General features: G+C 29.9%; 2 protein-coding genes across 3 annotated transcripts; one reads left to right on the top strand and one right to left on the bottom strand.

The window, feature by feature from the left end:
- Nucleotides 1-5,031: 5,031 nt before the first annotated feature.
- Nucleotides 5,032-5,840, bottom strand: LOC7462454 (uncharacterized). Its single transcript, XM_002301731.4, has one exon. The coding sequence runs from the start codon at nucleotides 5,705-5,707 to the stop codon at nucleotides 5,231-5,233; it is 477 nt and encodes a 158-aa protein (XP_002301767.1). The 5' UTR covers nucleotides 5,708-5,840; the 3' UTR covers nucleotides 5,032-5,230.
- A 10,786-nt stretch (nucleotides 5,841-16,626) lies between these two features.
- On the top strand, nucleotides 16,627-18,601 carry LOC7488612 (uncharacterized). Of its 2 annotated transcripts, XR_002980615.2 has the most exons (3): nucleotides 16,638-17,310; nucleotides 17,586-17,932; nucleotides 18,326-18,601. XR_002980615.2 is itself a non-coding variant. In XM_024596283.2 (2 exons), the coding sequence occupies exons 1-2, from the start codon at nucleotides 16,828-16,830 to the stop codon at nucleotides 17,646-17,648; spliced, it is 546 nt and encodes a 181-aa protein (XP_024452051.1). In that variant the 5' UTR covers nucleotides 16,627-16,827; the 3' UTR covers nucleotides 17,649-18,129. The 2 variants fall into 2 exon arrangements, 1 of the variants encoding a protein (XP_024452051.1); XM_024596283.2 differs by lacking the exon at nucleotides 18,326-18,601 and having other exon boundaries at nucleotides 16,627-17,310; nucleotides 17,586-18,129.
- Nucleotides 18,602-19,331: the final 730 nt, after the last annotated feature.

The following is a 19,331-nucleotide window of genomic DNA, read 5'->3' as shown; positions in this document are numbered from 1 at the left end:
CTTTTATTTGATGGGTCTAAGGAATCAAGTCTAGGTGTACATGAGCTTCAAAGAACAACCTATGAGCGCAGGTTTGCAAGATCATGCTTGCACACCTAATCTTTCAAAAAAGACCATATGATGCTGAGCCTGAAAGCCCAGGCCTCTGGGATTTTTTTTAATAAACAGACAATATATTATCTATTAAAACATAAAAAAATTAAAGTTTACAGCACTTATCTACTAAAACATAAAAAAAATTAAAGTTTATGGCACCCAAAACACAGATTTAGTGTGTGTTTAGTATTGCGGTAACAGTTATGGTTGTGGTTTGAAAAAAAATTGTTTTATAAAAAATACTTTTAATTGAAGTTGGTTTGAAAAAATAGGTGTTTGGTTAAAACTGTGGTTAAAATTGAGATTGAAAAAATTAGTTTAATGTGTTTGGTTAAGAATGCTTTTGAAATTGAGGTTATAAAATAATTTAAAAATATATATTAATATTGATGGTTTTAAATTTAAATATTGTAGAATTAATTACTCCTATTACATCATAAAATAAATAATACTATATATAAAATATTTTTTATTATTCTATTAAACAATTTATAATTTTATTATGTATAAAATTCATCCGATAAGAACTACAGTTTTCATACGTGTAATAAAATTAGATAAAATATTATCAGATATAAAATTAATATTACAGTGCGAGTAAATTTAATTCACTTTACACTAAATTTTCAAAAAAAAATATTGTTAATATCATAGCACGAGTGAATGTAATTTAATCTAAAGTAGTTTTTTTAAAAAAAAATATTAAAAAAATTTACACCTTAAAAAAAAAAAAAAAAAAAACTTGTTCACGTGAACAGTGCAAGAGAATTGCACTGTTTTTTAAGTGAACAGTGCAACTTTCTGCACTGTTCACAGGAACAGTGTAATTAGCATATACTGTTCATGCTAATTGCACTGTTCAGTACAGTGCAATTAGCATGCACAGTAAACACAAAGCAGCAAAATGCTGCTTTTTCTTTTCTGCGTGACAAACGCAAAAAACACGTGGAGCCCATACACAGTAAACTGTGTATTTTTTGTTACCAAACGGCTGCAGACTGCGTTTTAATTAAAACACAGCCGCAGCCGCGTAAACAAACTAACCCTAAACCCATCTTCACCTAAACAATCCAAAAAAAACATAATAAAAACCTCAATATTCCTATTTTCACCATCAAAACATCCTCTATTTAGCTTTAAAAAAAACTAAATCAATTAAATAAAAATTTATTGACCAGAAAAGAATCACCTTTATCAAGCTATCCTGTTCACAACAAATTTATTAATATTAAAATTGATCTTTTTAAGTCCTTTAGCAAATTAGATAAGTTTAAAACATAGTTAAACAAACAAAAAGAAAAGGAAAAGAAAAGCTCTCTTGTATACTTAAGAATCTTATGCAACATTCATTCTATGTATGTGCATGATGCATTGTTTTATATATGTGTGTGTGTGATACTACATCTACATTCTGCACAATTATAGGTAAATCCAATTAAGCATATTTCTACTGGGTAGAGTTTTGAGCCCAAAGTAAAATCTATATTATGGTATGCAAGGTTGTTAAAATCACAAGTTGACTCTTAAAATCTTATGATTTTACGAGTCAACATGTATATAACATGTCAAATCGGGTTAAAACTCGAAATCGGTCAAAATCGGTCAAACTCGGTTAAAATCGATAAAATCGGATCGATTTTACGAGTTTGACCGAGTTTGACCGATTTCGAGTTTTAACCCGTAAAAGTTAAAAAATTTACTGTCTCCCTGTCTGAGTCCCCTAACACTCCACTACATAGTCTCCACTCCTCAGTCTCCCCTTTCCTCGTTGCCCAAGTCTCAAATTTTCAATCCTAGCAGACTGGCACCAGCATTAGAAGATCTTGGGTATGAGAAAGCCTTATACTGTATTTTAGGCCGGGAAGGCATGATCGGAGGATCGAAACCATGGGAAGACAGAGATAGATGATGAGAAATCAAATGAGTAAAATAAAAGATAGGAATACTTATATAGAGAGAAATATTGTGTTTTAGACTAACCATTTGTTAACTACAAAGAGAGACGACAAAGACTCAGAGAGAACTTGAAATACATGTCTTGCTTGGTGGGATATTTGGATATTATTTCTAGGACTTGTTACTAACATAAAAAAGGTGGAAGGTGAGCTGGCATAAGATTAAATTGATGTCATTTTGTACATTTTGTTCTCGTTGTCACGGGTTCACTGTATTGGTCTTTGTTAATTTTTTTTTAAAGTTGGTGATATAACTTAGAATGTTGTATCATCTCACCAGTTGTCTGCAGTGTGTTTCAAGACCTGTTTTCTAGAAAATGTTCTGAAACTCTATCAATAAAACATAGTTGTTCAATCTTATTTTTTTTCTTTTCGCATTTTTAAGTTATTTAAACCATGTATGAATTTTTAGTTGAATTATGTATTTTAAGGTGTTTGGACATTTGTATTGTTTATTTCACTTTTATTTTAATTGTGTTATATTATTATTTACTACTTGACTGAAATTGTCAATATATAATCAGTTAAAATATTTTTCTTGCGATTTTACGATTCGAGTTTACGATCCGAGTTTATATTGTATATTTCGTGTCGTGTCAAAAAAGCGTTTTTAACAACCTTGATGGTATGTGTCATAATTTTAGTGTTTTTCTTCTTCTTTTTATGCTATGATTTTCCTCTCAGATCTAGAACTTAGATTCATCTTATTAAAAGATATTTGAGTTATATAATTTTTATTCCAAAGATCTTACTTAAAATTGTATCTAAATCAAGGTAGCGTTGTTTGAATCTTGAGAATCATATTGCAAATATCCATGTCTGCTATTAATTATGCTTTTACATGCTTATAGATTTAAACTTGTATGAACTCTAGGTTTTACTTGCAAAACATTCTTATGTTTAGCATGTTTGTTATAATAAACTAAATATCATTGTTGAATATATATATATATACCTTTTATTTACAATTTTAAGGTTTTATTCTTCTTATATTAGACTTTGTTTAGTTTAGAAAAATTAATAATATAGATTAATTGTGAAAAAGATTTTTAGCATCTTTAAAATTTAAATTATTATTTAACTTTCTTTTAAGTTAATGTATTCTAGTGTACAAATTTAATTTTAATTATATATGTTTTAATCTATAATCTTTTGGTTTATTATATTTTTTTTTTTGTTTAATTTTAGAAGGTAGCTATATATTTTTATTTTAAAGTTATAGTTTATCTTCTAAAACTATTTTTCATGTTATTTTGATGTTTTAATGTATGTCATATATTTTATTGATTTATATTTTCCAATATGTCAATCATTGATTTGTTTATAAAAGTTTACACTATCTTAATACTCTATAAGATTGACGTCAAACTTACCAGGTCAGTTTTGTTCATGCAAATCCCTGTGTAAATATACGACTGAAACTACTAAAATCCCAACGAGTACCGAAAACCCAAGATAAAAAAGAATATATAATAATAATAATAATAATAAATAAATAGAATGTGTAATAGATGGGATGACCTCCATAGATAAACAAAGAGGACGTTCTTCCTATTCATACCTAAAACATTCTTAATTACCTTTCTTTTCTGTGTGATAAAATTAAGATTTCCAATAAGTAAACTGGCAATTTATGGTTCTTGGACATCCCAAACTGATTCTCACAAAACGATCAACCTTTCCAAAAATCCACACGCAAGTTCATCCAATTTGTACTGCCATAACTTGAAGATATTATTGGCAACTGGGATTTACCATTGTATCTTCACCAACTTAAAAATACAGGCAACCTAGGAACCTGCAACAGCACAAGCAACCAAGATGGAAACTTCCTAGACTGGATTGTGCTAAGTGACTTTGGTGCTCGCCCGAGGTAAGCCTTAATAAGGAGATAATCCCACAAATTTGAAATTTACAATTTTTCTTTTACCCTCAACTGCATAGGAAATATGCTCATGGTTAAACCCATCCAGTGTTCTCTCCAAGAGAAACCCCGGCATGTGCATGCTTGAAGTTACTTGATGTGGATTCCCATGATTTACAACTCCATGTTGTCTAGGACTTCTTTGGCAGCACACACCATAGCATAAAAAACGTTGGCCCATCTTCAAAGAAGTGCACGCAACCAGAATTTCCAATGCTAAACTAAGAATTATGATATCTCAAACTTTTTATGAATCTTGAACTTCTCAGTTAATGTCAAAACACCACTTAGAAGTTAGAATCTCAAGTAATTCCATAACCCTTTCAATGGATAAAAATCATAAAAAATTCTAAAATTTACTTTAGTTGATTAAGATAAACTTTAGAAGCAGCAATCAAGTCTTAAGAAATAATTCAATACATGCTAGTTTCTCTTTGAAAATTTCGGTCATTTAACTCAGTATGGAGCACTTCTCTTGAATACAACCTACTTTACCTTCATTTGCTGACTATTCTAACGGACACCTCATAATCCAACACTACAAGTAAAAGTCTCACTCCAAAGTAGGAATTTCTATCAAGTTGCTCTTTAAAGATATAAAAAACTCAAGAGTCCCAAGCTCTGCAACTGTATAAGATGGAACCTCGTTAGAAAACCATTTCCAGAGCTTCTATGGCATTTCTAAACCAAAATGTCATTTCAAGTTTTAAGGTTATTGTAAAAGAAACCTGATTAAACAGACACACAGGGCCCTTCAATAAATCTACTTCCAACCAATATGCTAAATGAACAAAGTTGAACCAATTTATAATCCAGATGACAGGTGATTCTAAATTTTCCTACCTCTTTCTCTACTTCAAGGTAACTCGGTAAGTTTATAAACCCAACCAGCGTTGCTCATCAACATTTTCGATAAATATCAATGCCTAGAACTTACAACTGAGTTTTTTCATATCCGCAACAACAAATAACATTCACCGGATATCCTTTACTATCCAACAGTTTCTTAGCAATCAAAAGAAAACACAAGCCTTAACTGAATCAGAACAGCAGAAATAAATTCAAAAGACGCCCAATTGAAGGGAAATATTGCAAATATCCAACTGAATCAAAACAAGAATTCATTTCAATTGTGCACATTATTCAACATTTAATCCCAAGCAAGAAGCTGTCAAGCCCCACTAAATTATCATTATTCATCATTTAATCCCAAACAAACAAGCTGTGAAGCCCCACTAAATCAGCATTATTCTAATTATGGAATATCCCAAGGCTTAGGCTCAGGGACAGCAACAACCATACCTTGGAGATCCTTGGTAAGCACAACCTGACAACCCAACCTTGAATGCTTGTTCAAAACCCTAGCTCTCGAATTCCTCTTCAGCACATATTCCTCGTCATAAGATCTCGGGGGCAGCTTCTCGAGCCACTCCTGGGCGATGTTGACCTCGCATTCAGCGGAGCAAGCCTCGATCTCCTCCAGGCGATGCGAGGCTGGGTCGATTAGGCCGTTATTTGTTAGGGCTTTGAGGAGAGTATGACCTGAAAGACCCACGATCTCTCGCTTCTGGCCGTCCGGATCGATCGCTGAGAGCTTCACGATTCTATCGGCGACTTTGGCGGCGGAGGTGGTGGTGGCGGAGGAGCGGGTGAGGATGGATTTGGTGAAGGGAGAGAGAGAAGGAATGCGGTTGATTTGAGAGGAGAGTCTGTGTAGAGATGATGTTGCCATTTCTCTGTGCTATTCTTCTCTTTTAAAAAGTGGGTATACTGTATTTATTATATTGGAGACTCTCCAAACAGCCTCATGCCTTTCACTCCAGTGAATTGCACGGTTGGTTTTTTCGATGCGGATCAAGTCACCAGTCACCTTCCTCACTATCATGCCTTTTGCCTAGCCTTCCGAGTTAACTCGATAAACCATCCACCTTGTTACTCATTTGACTCATTCAAAACCATAATGAAACTCGATTTAACTTTTTTTAAAATAAAAAAATATATATATCACCATTTTAACTTTGGTCGTGTAAACTAAGTATATTGGCTAGTGTTTTATCACCAGTTTGGTCAATTTACACAAAATACAATTATTAAAAAAATATTAAAAATACGAAGAATTGTTTAATAGTATTATTAAATTTAATCGAGTGAATTATTTTTAAAATCTTCCGATTGAACTCTTTATCTTACTCAAGTTTTTAATTAAACCGTGTGAGAGTTAGCTAGACTTAAATTGATCGATTTTATATGTTCAAATACAACCTGATGATCGATAAAATCATGATTTAGTTTTAAAAAAAACTTCAAGATGATAATTTTTTTAAAAAATATTGAGATAATAACAGATTCGATTAACTTCGCCCCTCCACGACCCGGGTCATGGACTCTATTAGTTTAATAACTTTTTTATAATTTTTTTATTTAATTATATGATAAAAATATATGCTCATAAAATTGAGCAACAACCTAAAAATAGACACTTATTTGAGACAATTATCCCTAAAAAGCAAACAAAAATCAATAATGCAGTCTATTTCCCAGCCAATCCAATATTAAATGATGAAATAAAAATGAATAAATTAAAAATAATTAAAAGACCAAAAACAAAAAAAAGCATATCCTATCGGTGGGTAAACTCGTCAAACCTGTGAATCGGATAAACCGGGCTAGTACGTCAAACCATTGAATTGGGTTATGAACTCCATTGGGATTATAATTTTGTTTTTGTTTTTCGAATCTATTTTTTATTTAACTATATGATAACAAAAATAGATGATTGTGAAATCAAACACCAACTCAATACCGAGATGTTTTTTTTAGATCACGATAATCTCATAAAAGGGGCAACAAAACTAATTATGAAACTGAATTCTCAATTAACCCAATATCTAGGGATGAAAAAAAAAACTAATTTAAAAAAGGTAAACTTGTCAAACCCGTAAACCAAGTTAACCAGACAAACATGTATATAGGTCCGTGGACTTTATAAAGTTTAATAATATAACTTTTTTCTGAAATTTTTTTTTTAACTATATGAGAAAAAAAAATAGACGATAAAAAAATCAGGTTCAATTAAAAAAAAAAGACACCACACCATACTCGTAAACCAGGGCAACCTGGGTTATTCTGGCAAACTCACAAACCATGCTAACCTTATATAAAAGGAAAATAAAACAAAATAAATTATGAAGCCAAATTTTCAATCATCTCAATATTAAAAGATGAAATCGACAAAAACAAATTTGAAAAAAAAATCATAACAAAAATTCAAAAACATAAAGAAAAAAGAAAGAAAGCAAAACACTGTGAATTACTATTGTCATTCACGATGCAATATGCGTTGATGAACAATAGTTTCCTCACATCTTTTATTTTTTGTTACTTTATAAAGTTTAATAACATGACTTTTCTCTAAAATTATTTTTTAACTATATGAGAAAAAAATAGACTATAAAAAAAATCAAGTTCAATTAAAAAATATAAAAAAGACAACCCACCAAACTCGTAAACTGGGGCAACCTGGGTTACCTTGATAAACTCGTAAACCATACTAACCTCATATAAAGAAAAAATAAAAATAAGTAAATTACAGAGCTAAATTCCTAACACTCTCAATTTTAAAAGATGAGATCAATAAAAATAGATATGAAAAAAAAAATTATAACAAAAAAACAAAGGAAAACATTGTGGATTATATAATCCACAGTGCAATGGGTGTTGGGTGAACAATGGTTTCCCCCACATTCTTTAATTTTTGTTACATCATAAAGTTTAATAACATGAATTTTCTCTAAACCTATTTTTTTAACAATATGAGAAAAAAATAGACTATAAAAAAGCTAAATTTAATTAAAAAAAAAAACCCATCACATCCATAAACTGAGGTAACCTGGGTTACTTCGACAAACTCGCAAACCACGCTAACTTTATAAAAAGACAAGAAAAAAATTAAAAAGCTAAATTCTCAACCATCTCAATATTAAAAAATAAAATCAACAAAAATAATTTTAAAAAAAATCATAACAAAAAAAAATCATGTGTAAAATGTTTTTCAATAGTGTAATTATTGTCTTACCCCTTGGTCATTTTCTCTTTTATCTTTGTTTCGGGGGTAGGATGGTCTTTTCACAGGACGTGAATATCTTTTGGGAATTGAGTAGGGTTATTTTAGTAATTGTGTTTGTAAATGCACAATAAAATAATGAATTTAACCCTTAATTAAAATAATTCAATGCTTTCTACACGTGAGTGATTTTGTATTTTCATGTTTGGTCAAACAACGTAATTATGACATTACCCATGCCATTTCAAATTTTTAGCCTTGCATTCAAGGGCTTTGTGGTAATTTTTTCATGGTAAAAAACATAACAAAAATTCAAAAACAAGAAAAGGAAAAGGAAAAAAGAAAGCAAAACACTCTGGATTATGAAATCCACAGTGTAATGGGTGTTGGATGAACAATAGTTTCCCCCACATCCTTTAATTTTTGTTACCTCATAAAATTTAATAACATGGTTTTTCTTTAAAACTATTTATTTTAACAATATGAAAAAAATAGACTATAAAAAAACCAAGTTCAGTTAAAAAAAACTCATCACATTCATAAAACTAGGACAACCTGGGTTACTTCGACAAACCTGCAAACCATACTAACCTTATAAAAAGAAAAAAATTACAAAAATAAATTCTCAACTATCTCAATATTAAAAAATAAAATCAACAAAAATAATTTCGAAAAAAATCATAATAAAAAAAACTATATGTAAAATAAATATATAGAAACACTATAGCAATCCACAATGTTTTGTGAGAAAAGTTAATAGTGTTTTCCCCACTTCATTTAGCTTTTCTTATAATTATATTTAGGTACATAATATTTATTTTTTAAGTGTTATTTTATTGTTGCATGTTTTCATCAATTTTTTTCCTCGAATAAAAATTCCAAACCCCAATTTTGTAGGTAAGACACGTTATTCTCCTTTATTTTATTATATATAAAAAACAATAGCGATTATATTTAATTATATATTATAAACTATTTTTAACTAAAATTTAAGATTTCATATTTTTGCTAAAAGATAATATGTTAAAAACTAGCGGTTTGATTTGTTCAATATTCGCCTTCTTCTATTCAATAATTGAGTTTTAGTTTTGATTTAGTCCTTTTTTTAATTTATTTTTAAAAAATAAATTAAAAATAAAAATATTAACTCTAAGAAAAAAAAAAAAAAACCCGAACCCAAATATTTAGGCTTTAAGCCAAGCCCAACAAACTAAAATTGAAGTGAAGAAACCGATTGGACGACCATCCACCTCAACATAAGAATCCATGTCGCACGTATCTTGTGGCCATGTTGTTATCTCAATACTCGATAATATTCACTTCCAAGCAACACATTTGGCCCCATTATTTCCATAGAACTAGCCTTGTACTTATGGCTGCGTACCGCTACTAAAAATATATTTTATTTGAGAAAAATATTAAATTAATATTATTTTTAGTTTTTTTTTTATTTTGATATCACGATGTTAAAAAATAAAAGAAATAATATGAAAAAAAATATTTTAATATTTTTTCAAGTGAAATTTTTTTAAAAAAAACATATTGCACTCCTATATCAAATAATCTACCATTTAAACCACCATTCTTTTTTGTTATATAATTTATTTATCCTTGTTGATTTTTATATTTTTCTGAAGTATATTATAGCAAACATTATACATTAAATATTTTCCAACTTAGCAAGGAAAATTTGAAATTGCAAGGGTTTCATTGGTTTTGTACCAAAAAAAAAATCAGTATATTCTGAAAAATCTTATGGCTAAAAGTAATAATCGATTACTATAGGTCATATGAAATATGTACTAGGTTTAGGTTAGTATATGGTCCACATATCTATAGAAGATTATGGTCAGCATAAACCGGGTTCAAAAAAATCATTAAGAGTGATATAAGGGATTGGTGGGTTTTCGATACATGATTTTGGAAGCAAAAGACTTTATGAAACAAGAAAAAAGAGCCATGATCATGTTAAATAGTTTTTATTACTGAGTTTTTTCATGAATGTAAAGAGGTGATAAATTCAAATTTAAAGGATCAAAAAACCCTTCAAAAAGCTTAAATCCTTTCCTAAAAAAAATCCAAAAACACCCCTATAAGCTCAGACTGTTACACATGAGCCCAACTTTTACCGAGGTGCATAGGCTCAAGAATGATAGCCCACCATCTGGGCATGCACCTGGTATCCCCATGGGCTTGGGCTACCATGCCCGAGCCTAGCATGCTTGGATCCTAGCATCTCGTTTAGATTTATTTTTTATTTTTAATAGGCTCGAGCAAGGCATTCCCTTAAGAGTTTTTTCAGAACCCCACGTGAATCTCTCAATATTTTATAATGATCCAATATATATTGTTTTGAGTAGAATACAATTCAAAATGTCACAAGAATGAAATTACACTTTAACTTCTCTCTTCTATAAAATAACAAAATTCATATGTTATAAATGCACTATGAATATTTCCAACTCAAGGTTCATAATCTCTTCATTCTGAACACTTTTAGCATATATATTTTCAGAGTCTATCTCTCTAAATTATCATTGCACTTTCTCTCTCTACAAAGTAACTGACTTAAACATTTGAAAGTCCTCATATTCATTAAATGAGACTTTTTGCAAGTACCAGTTACCAGTCACCAGTCACCTTGATTTACCAGACACCACTAATTATCAACCACCTAAACTTTTCATATCAAGTCATTAGATACCTCATTAGATACCTTATATAGGAAGAACGAATCAGATTGCTTGAACTAAGATATTAATTGATTACCCAACACGTCAGCCTTATTTCTAACCATCTTGGATTTTGAGATTCATCAATTGGCACCGTTTGTGAGGAACTGATAAAAAAACCATTAGTTTTTAAAGCTTGTTTTTAATATTTTCAAGTCATTTCATGACACACAATCAAGATATACTTGGGTAAAGACGCAAGACAAATCTACATGTTACCACGAACACTTCTACCCAACCGAAACTTAAACAACTCACCAGTCAAGTGCAACTTCTCATTCGGGCTATATTGGCAACTCAAGGGCAAAATCAGACATTGTCATCCTAACAAGTCTTAACACACTCAACAACACATAATGTCTTAGTGTCACGGTCATCGGCTGCACCAGACACCCGTAGATAATTACACTATTCAGAGGAGACTAAACAGAATGACATTCTTGAGAGTCCCGAGTGAAACTCAATTTAACTCTTCTTTTAAGAAATAAAATGTCATCATTTTAACATAATGATTTTAAAATATAGATTAACCCGAGTCAACTCGGATTAATTCATATAACCTATGATCTGAGCCTTGAGTCGGGTCATGAGTTGGGTCAGGTTTCATAGCTATGGTTTTTTTTACCCTATTTTTTTTTATCTTTTTATATTGCAAAGGAAACTTATATTGCCTATTAATAATTAAGTATCAAACCTTTTAATTTTATCAAATTTACCAAAAACACTGAGTATCATACAATGTTACCCCTTAATCTATTTACTGTTAGTGATTGTTAAATATTTTATGTAATTTGCACATGTTTGTTAAGCGTTTTTTTTTTTTAAAAAAAGGTTAAGATAAACTCTAATTTACCATAACAAGTAATTTTAATGTTAGATCACTGTAAATTAATAAAAGTTAATGAGGTGGAGGAGGAGAAAAAAGAAAGAAAACTTTACCATAACACTTGTGCACTTGACGCCACTCCCTCCTTTTATACAAGAAAGTATTATCATTTTAGTTTAAATTATATTCAGGTACATAATATTTATTTATTTATTTAAGTGTTATAGTGTTGTTGCGTGTTTTCATCAATTTTTTTTTTGTTGAATAAAAATTCCAAACCCTAATTTTGTAGGTAAGACACGTCATTCTCTTTTATTTTATTGTATATATAAAACAAGAGCGATTTTATTTAATTATATTACACATCAAAATAATTAGTAAATATTAAAAAAATCAATTTAATATTTTTTTTCTTTCAAATCAAGTATATTTCAATAACTTGAGTATTATGGATCTGTAGGGCCTAGCAATATACATTTCTACAAACAAACGAAGTTGGTAAAGCAAAACATGATACGTTTGTCGAACCAACATGACAAGAATACAATTATTCATGGAGACATGCTTAGGAATAAATCCTCTACCATTAATAGTAACGAAATTATTGTTTATTATTACATGTGAAGACAAAATCATAATCATACTTCATGCCCAACCTTCACATGCCATGTCTCGCCCTTCCTTTCCCTATTCATAGATTACTTTCAACTTGATCAAGTCAAAGGTTATATTATTATTATTATTATTCTTTTTTGTTGTCTTTTTTTTACCGATGGGAGTGAAGTTAATAAATCATTATAAAATAGCATCCAAACAGTGATCCGGCGGCAGAATTTTTTTGTCAAGTTGTTATCTTATTTACTATTATGTTTATCGTATTTTGTTGTAAGTTAGATTATTTTTTTAAATTTAAAAAAAATATTAAAAGTACCAAAAAATTTGACAGTATTATTAAATTCAATCAAATGGTTCGATTTTAAAACTTACCAGCCAGGTTTCATGTCTAACTCGAGTTTCGAATTAAACCGCGTGAGATCTAATTCAAAGTGAATCATTCAATTTAATGAGTTCAAAGAAAACTTGGATGACAAGTAAAAATATGATATAATATTGAAAAAAAATTAAGACGATAATTTTTTTAATATTGAGACGATGCTAGATTTAATCGACCTCGGTCACCCTGTGACCTGGGTAATGGATTTCAATGGTTTTAATAACTTTGTTTTTTTATTAAAAGATATTTTTATTTAATTTTATAGTAAAATTAGATACTTGTAAAATTGAGCATCAACCCTAAAAAAGATGTTTATTTGAGATCTTGATAACCCTATACAAAGTAGAAAAAAATAAACCATGAATTTTATTTTTCAACCAATTCAATATTGAAGAAGAATGAAATAAAAAAACAATTAGAAAAATTAAAGGACCAAAAACTAAAAAACAAACATATCAGGTTTGATGGCTAAACCCGTCAATCGGGTAACTCAGGTCAACACGTTAAACCCGCAAACTGTGTAATGAACTCGATTGGGATTAATAACTTTTTTTTTGTAAACTATTTTTTATTTAACTATATGATAACAAAAATAGACGATTGCAAAATCAAGCATCAAATCAATATTGAAACTTTTTTTAAGACTATGATAATCTTATAGAAAAAAAAAACAAATTATGAAACTCAATTCTCAATCAGTCCAATATTGAATGATAAAATCGAAACAAATATTTTTTTTTAAGCTAAACTCGTCAACAGGCCCTTGAACTTTCAAAATTTTAATAATTTTTTTTTTCTAAAACTATTTTTTTAAATATATGATAAAGAGAAAAATAAACAATTAAATAATCGAGTTCAATTAGTAAAAAGTAAAACCACTACGTACTAAACTCGTGAACCGGAACAACCAATGTTACCTCACCAAACTCGCAAACGAGTCATTGACTCCATAAAGTTTAATAACCCAATTTATTTAAATCATTTTTTATTTAACTAAACTTTTTAAAAAATAGATCATACCGCAATCCTAAGATATTTTTCTGATACCAACCCAACGTTGGGATGTTTTATTGATACCACGACAATTATATAAAAAACAAATTAAAATAATTTATCAACTCTAAATCTCTATAAACACATCATATAAGGACTAAATTAAGAAAAAACAAAGGAAAAAAGGGCTTAAAATGAAAAATATTTGTCAATTGCTGTTATAATCCATAATACTAATGGGTGTGGGAAAACAATATTTTCCTCGTACCTTTTAGTTTTATACTTAATAAAACCTTGTTTATCTTACAAGTTCATCCATGTTTATTGAGTTTGATGTGGAGAACATTTTTTTATTGAACTAATTTTTTTAAAAAATAATCTAAAACAATGTTATTATATTGAAAAAATAAATTGAATTTACTTGTGTAAAATCGAGATTTAAAAAAAAATTATGATGTTTACCCAAAGCAATTTTTTTGAATGAGTTCAAAGAAAACTTAGATGACAAGTAAAAACATGACATAATTTTGAAAAAAACATTAAGACAATATTTTTTTAATATTAAGATGATTCTAGATTTGATCGACCTCGGTCACCCTATGACCTGAGTAATGGATTTTAATGGGTTTAATAACTTTTTTTTTTATTAAAAGATATTTTTATTTAATTTTATGGTAAAATTAGATACTTGCAAAATTGAACATTAACCCTAAAAAAGATGTTTATTTGAGATCTTAATAACCCTATACAAAGTAGAAAAAAATAAACCATGAATTTTATTTTTCAACCAATCCAATATTGAAGAAGAATAAAATAAAAAAACAATTAGAAAAATTAAAGGACCAAAAACTAAAAAACAAACATATCAGATTTGATGGCTAAACCTGTAAATCGGGTAACTTAGGTCAACACGTTAAACCCGCAAACTGTGTAATGGACTTGATTGGGATTAATAACTTTTTTTTTTGTAAACTTTTTTTTATTTAACTATATGATAACAAAAATAGACGATTGCAAAATCAAGCATCAAATCAATATTGAGACTTTTTTTAAGGCTATGATAACCTTATAGAAAAAAAAAACAAATTATGAAACTCAATTCTCAATCAACCCAATATCGAAGGATGAAATGAAAACAAATATTTTTTTTAAAGTTAAACTCGCTGAACTCGTCAATAGGCTCATGAACTTTCAAAATTTTAATAATATTTTTTTTCTAAAACTATTTTTTTAAATATATGATAAAGAGAAAAATAAACAATTAAATAATCGAGTTCAATTAGTAAAAAGTAAAACCACTACTAAACTCGTGAACTAGAACAACCAATGTTACCTCACAAAACTCGCAAACCGAGTCATTGACACCACAAAGTTTAATAACCTAATTTATTTAAATTATTTTTTATTTAACTAAACTTTTAAAAAAATAGGCCATACCGCAATCCTAAGATATTTTTCTGATACCAACCCAATGTTGAGATGTTTTATTGATACCGCGGCAATCATATAAAAAACAAATTAAAATAATTTATCAACTCTAAATCCCTATAAACACATCATATAAGGACTAAATTAAAAAAAAAAACAAAGGAAAAAAGGGCTTAAAATGAAATTGTTTTGTCAATTAATGTTATAATCTATAATACTAATGAGTATAGGGAAACAATATTTTCCTCGTACCTTTTAGTTTTATACTTAATAAAACCTTGTTTGTCTTGCAAGTTCATCCATGCTTATTGAGTTTGATGTGGACAAGATTTTTTAATTGAACTAATTTTTTTTAAAATAATCTAAAACAATGTTATTATATTGAAAAATAAATTGAATTGACTTGTGTAAAACGAGATTTTTTTAAAAAATTATAATGTTTACCCAAAGCAATTTTTTTCACCACTTGTTAAATCATGTTCTCTACATGTACTTAGGGATGATAATTTAATTCAAAATAGATGTGTATCAACCTAATTCGAATGAATGAATATTTTTTATATAATTATTTTACTTGATAGGTAATGGGTAGGGCATGATTATTGTTAAACACAACCCAAAACATACCTGAAATATATATTTATATTATATTGATATATTTGTAAAACATCCAGATTTGTTTTAATACAATATGATATATACATATTTCAATATTAATATAAGATATATATGTATAATTTTTATAATTTTTTCATTTAATATATATATATATATATATATATTATTTTTTAATACAATATTATTATTTTTAGCTTCAAATTAATTTTTTGGGTGTTTTTGGATCATTTTGATGTATTGATGTCAAAAATAATTTTTTAAAAATAATAAACAAATTATTTTGATATATTTTCAAGTAAAAAGTACTTTGAAAAACAATCTTCACCCTACTCCCAAATAGACCCTAAACACCCACTCTTCGATCCACGTCCCAAATGTGTTCCGATGACACATGACAATTTTCTATTGGTTGAGGGGAACAAATAGGAAATTGGTTTATCATGTAAATCTACCAATCTTTTTATCTCGAAACCTAAAATTTAGACCGGCCTGAGATCTGACTGACCTAAAACCTAAATCTATTTGGGCTAAAAAAATAAAAAAAAATATAATTGTTTCGATTAAAAACATAAGTTAACCCAGTTGATTCATGACTTGATCTGGTTAAAACACAACCTTTAATATGTTGGTTTTTATTTTTATTTTTTATTTTATCAAAACAATGCTATTTTGATTTTTAAATTCTTTTTTGGAGTTGACCTCCTAACACTAGTGTTATCCGGAGTCAATTTCTAGGTTAGATTTTACAACCATGGTATAACCTAGACCTTAGGTTGGATTGACTACATCTTGGGTCTTATAAAACAATGTTTATTTTTACAATGATATTGTATTTTTGAAAAAAATATTTTTTATATTGTTAAATTATTTTAATATGCTAATAATAAAAATAAATTTTAAAAAATAAAAATATATATTATTTTAATATATTAAAAAAAACTTTAAAAAAACAATAACTTTCACATTACCAAACAGTACCTAATCAATGCCAATAATTGATCATCCTCCTAATCATTGCTGGATGCAAGCTGGCACCGCTGTCTTGTTCTTCTCCTCCGACTACTTCTCCAAGTTCCTCCATTCCTCCACCATTCTCTCTCCAAAACAAATCCTTAAACCCTAACCCTAATTCACATTCCCCAAACTGTAAATAACCATTAAATTAAATTCATGCTCTAACCACAGGAAGAAAAATAAAATGCTTCGTTTAATTTGTTACCTTTCATTTCTTGTAATATCAATCACAACCGTCTATTCCGATCAGGAAAAATCGATATACGATGTCTTAAAAGCGCACGGGCTCCCCATAGGGTTGCTACCGAAGGGAGTGAAGGAATTCAAGATCGATGAAACGGGGCGTTTCGAGGTACACTTGGATCAGGCTTGCAATGCGAAGTTTGAGAGTGAATTGCATTACGATATGAATGTTACGGGCAGTTTGAGTTACGGGCAGATCGGAGCTTTATCGGGGATTTCGTCGCAGGAGTTGTTTCTGTGGTTTCCTGTTAAAGGGATTCGAGTTGATGTGCCGAGTTCAGGTCTTATTTATTTCGATGTTGGTGTTGTTTTTAAGCAATTTTCACTTTCCTTGTTTGAGATGCCCAGAGATTGTGTTGCTGTTCGTAATGAGGAAATTGTAGCTCTTCGGCATCGAAAGTTTATTGCTGATACTGTTGCCAAGGTTTAGTTTCATTGCTTTTAATTGTTATTAATTTGATTTTCTAAGATTAGCTGAGTTGATTTGGTTACGATAAGATTTAATCAAATTTTTTTGGTGTTTTGAGCTTCATTTTTTCATGGAAATTCAGCAAAGTTGAACGGAATAGTGTGGATTACAAATTCATTTTTTCTTGAATGGAATTATTTTTTAAGGGCTGAGAGGGATCTTTACGTTGATTTGATGTGATGTTTTTGACAATTGTGTTTTTGGTCTAATGTTTTGTAATTTTCATGCAGAGTCAACCTGGGAAGGTAGGATATGAACTTGAACAGGAGAATTTTGGGAGGGATTTCCTGTAGCGTGCGGCTAAGGTTACTTGTGGGTTATCCATTTCATCTTGTAAATTTCATCAGCAGAGAATCTGTTTAGCAGGTCTGATGCTTCCATCCAGTGTGTTTGCTTGGGTTCTTTTATTATGGAGAGTAGTGGAGAGCAGAGAATTTCTCATGTGGCATGGACGCTGTTTGGATTTGATGGAGTCGAAAGGGGAAATTAATTTGAGGAGGCAGCGGTATGATGAAAATTGGCGTCCTGCCTACAGAAGATAAGGGAGACAGGAGTAATTCGGTTGAGGTGATTTCAGGTGATACATTCGATATAAGTTCAATTTATATGTTAATTTGTTGTACTATGAATACAAAATATGTGTGCTATCCATATCGGGTCACTTTTTGTGGTGTAAGTTTCTTAGATTGATGAGAGTTATATACTTTCATGATATTAAAGTTCGGGAATAAAAGGCTTAAGCTTCATCATACGATGAGAGTTATTTCAGCTTCATTATACGTTTCCATTTACAATTGTTATGGAGTTTTTACTACTTCACAGTTCTTCTCAGCTTGGTTTTTTTAAATTTCTCTCTGTATTTTCTTGGGATTCCATCCTACAGTCTTGCCTTTAGCTGATGGTTAATCCATCAATTAACTGGTAATCTCCATTTTCTTTAACTGGCTTGTATTCATGTTGTTATGCTCAGGTGTAAATCTCGAGAGTCACTACTGTCAAAGAATTTGAGCTGAGGATTTGACTCCATTATTTATGAAAATAGAATCCTGCAACAAGATATATCTTCCCTACTCCTAGGCTTTTTTCAGGGTTTGGGTGGTTGGCTAGGCAAAATGAGCTGAGCTTTTAGTTTCGGGTTTTAGAATTTGGTTCAGGAATTATGAATTTATGATATTCAACTGTACTATATTTCCATGTACCGCTAAGTCTAGCGAGACTTGTATGACAGGTAAAGTTTCAGGTGTCACTTCTATACTTACTCATCCTCCATGACCCTTTACTTACCTGTTCCCTGATAATCTGTCCTTCTCTCATCATGAAAGGGCTGACCTCTGACATGATTACAAACTGTTAACCTATCTTCTGTTTAGAAACATTAGCCCTTTTCCTTTCTTTAAGCCAAGAGACTAGTTCGAAATTTAGAATGTTCTGATTCAAGGGTGACTGCTTTTTAGGTTGGAGAATCTAGCCTGTTTTAGAAGCATACAAAAACTTCGGATCATAGAAACAGTCTGATTAGGACCTTGAGTTTCTTGATAATCATATTCAATCAGCATAAGCTGGCCTTACTTACCACACGGGAAGTGATGGTCTGCCCTATGTTGGTTCACGACCCCAAATTGCACAATGCAAATTAGTCTATACCCTTGGTTATCTATGCGTCAAGTAAACGTACAGCCTTATTGCCACGAAATTCTTCTCGGCCGGTGATCTGGCATCAATAACCTAGAGGACCTATGGAGTTGCTGCTATGTTTGCACAGAAGGAGATTTGCGGTTGAGGTAGTAAATAAAACTAGACTGCCTATATTTTTTTTTTCTCTTTACTTATTTAGGTGGATGTTTAATCTTAACATTCTTATATGCTACAATTTTTGTGAAAAAGCGTTGTGTTTGAACCAGATAGACCAGGATCTAGTTTCTCTCAGTTTTGATTGCCTGGCAATTTGTCCGACATGGTTTCTGGACACTGCCTTG

This window comes from Populus trichocarpa, chromosome 2, assembly GCF_000002775.5.
Source record: "Populus trichocarpa isolate Nisqually-1 chromosome 2, P.trichocarpa_v4.1, whole genome shotgun sequence".
NCBI lineage: Eukaryota > Viridiplantae > Streptophyta > Magnoliopsida > Malpighiales > Salicaceae > Populus > Populus trichocarpa.
This window is presented reverse-complemented; position numbering and strand designations above follow the sequence as displayed.

Excerpts from the sequence above, each read along its gene's own strand:
- LOC7462454 (XM_002301731.4), bottom strand. The coding sequence starts at position 5,707 with ATGGCAACATCATCTCTACACAGACTCTCCTCTCAAATCAACCGCATT.
- LOC7488612 (XM_024596283.2), top strand. The coding sequence starts at position 16,828 with ATGCTTCGTTTAATTTGTTACCTTTCATTTCTTGTAATATCAATCACA. Across the intron at positions 17,311-17,585 it reads TTGCTGATACTGTTGCCAAG|AGTCAACCTGGGAAGGTAGG; the intron begins GTTTAGTTTCAT and ends ATTTTCATGCAG.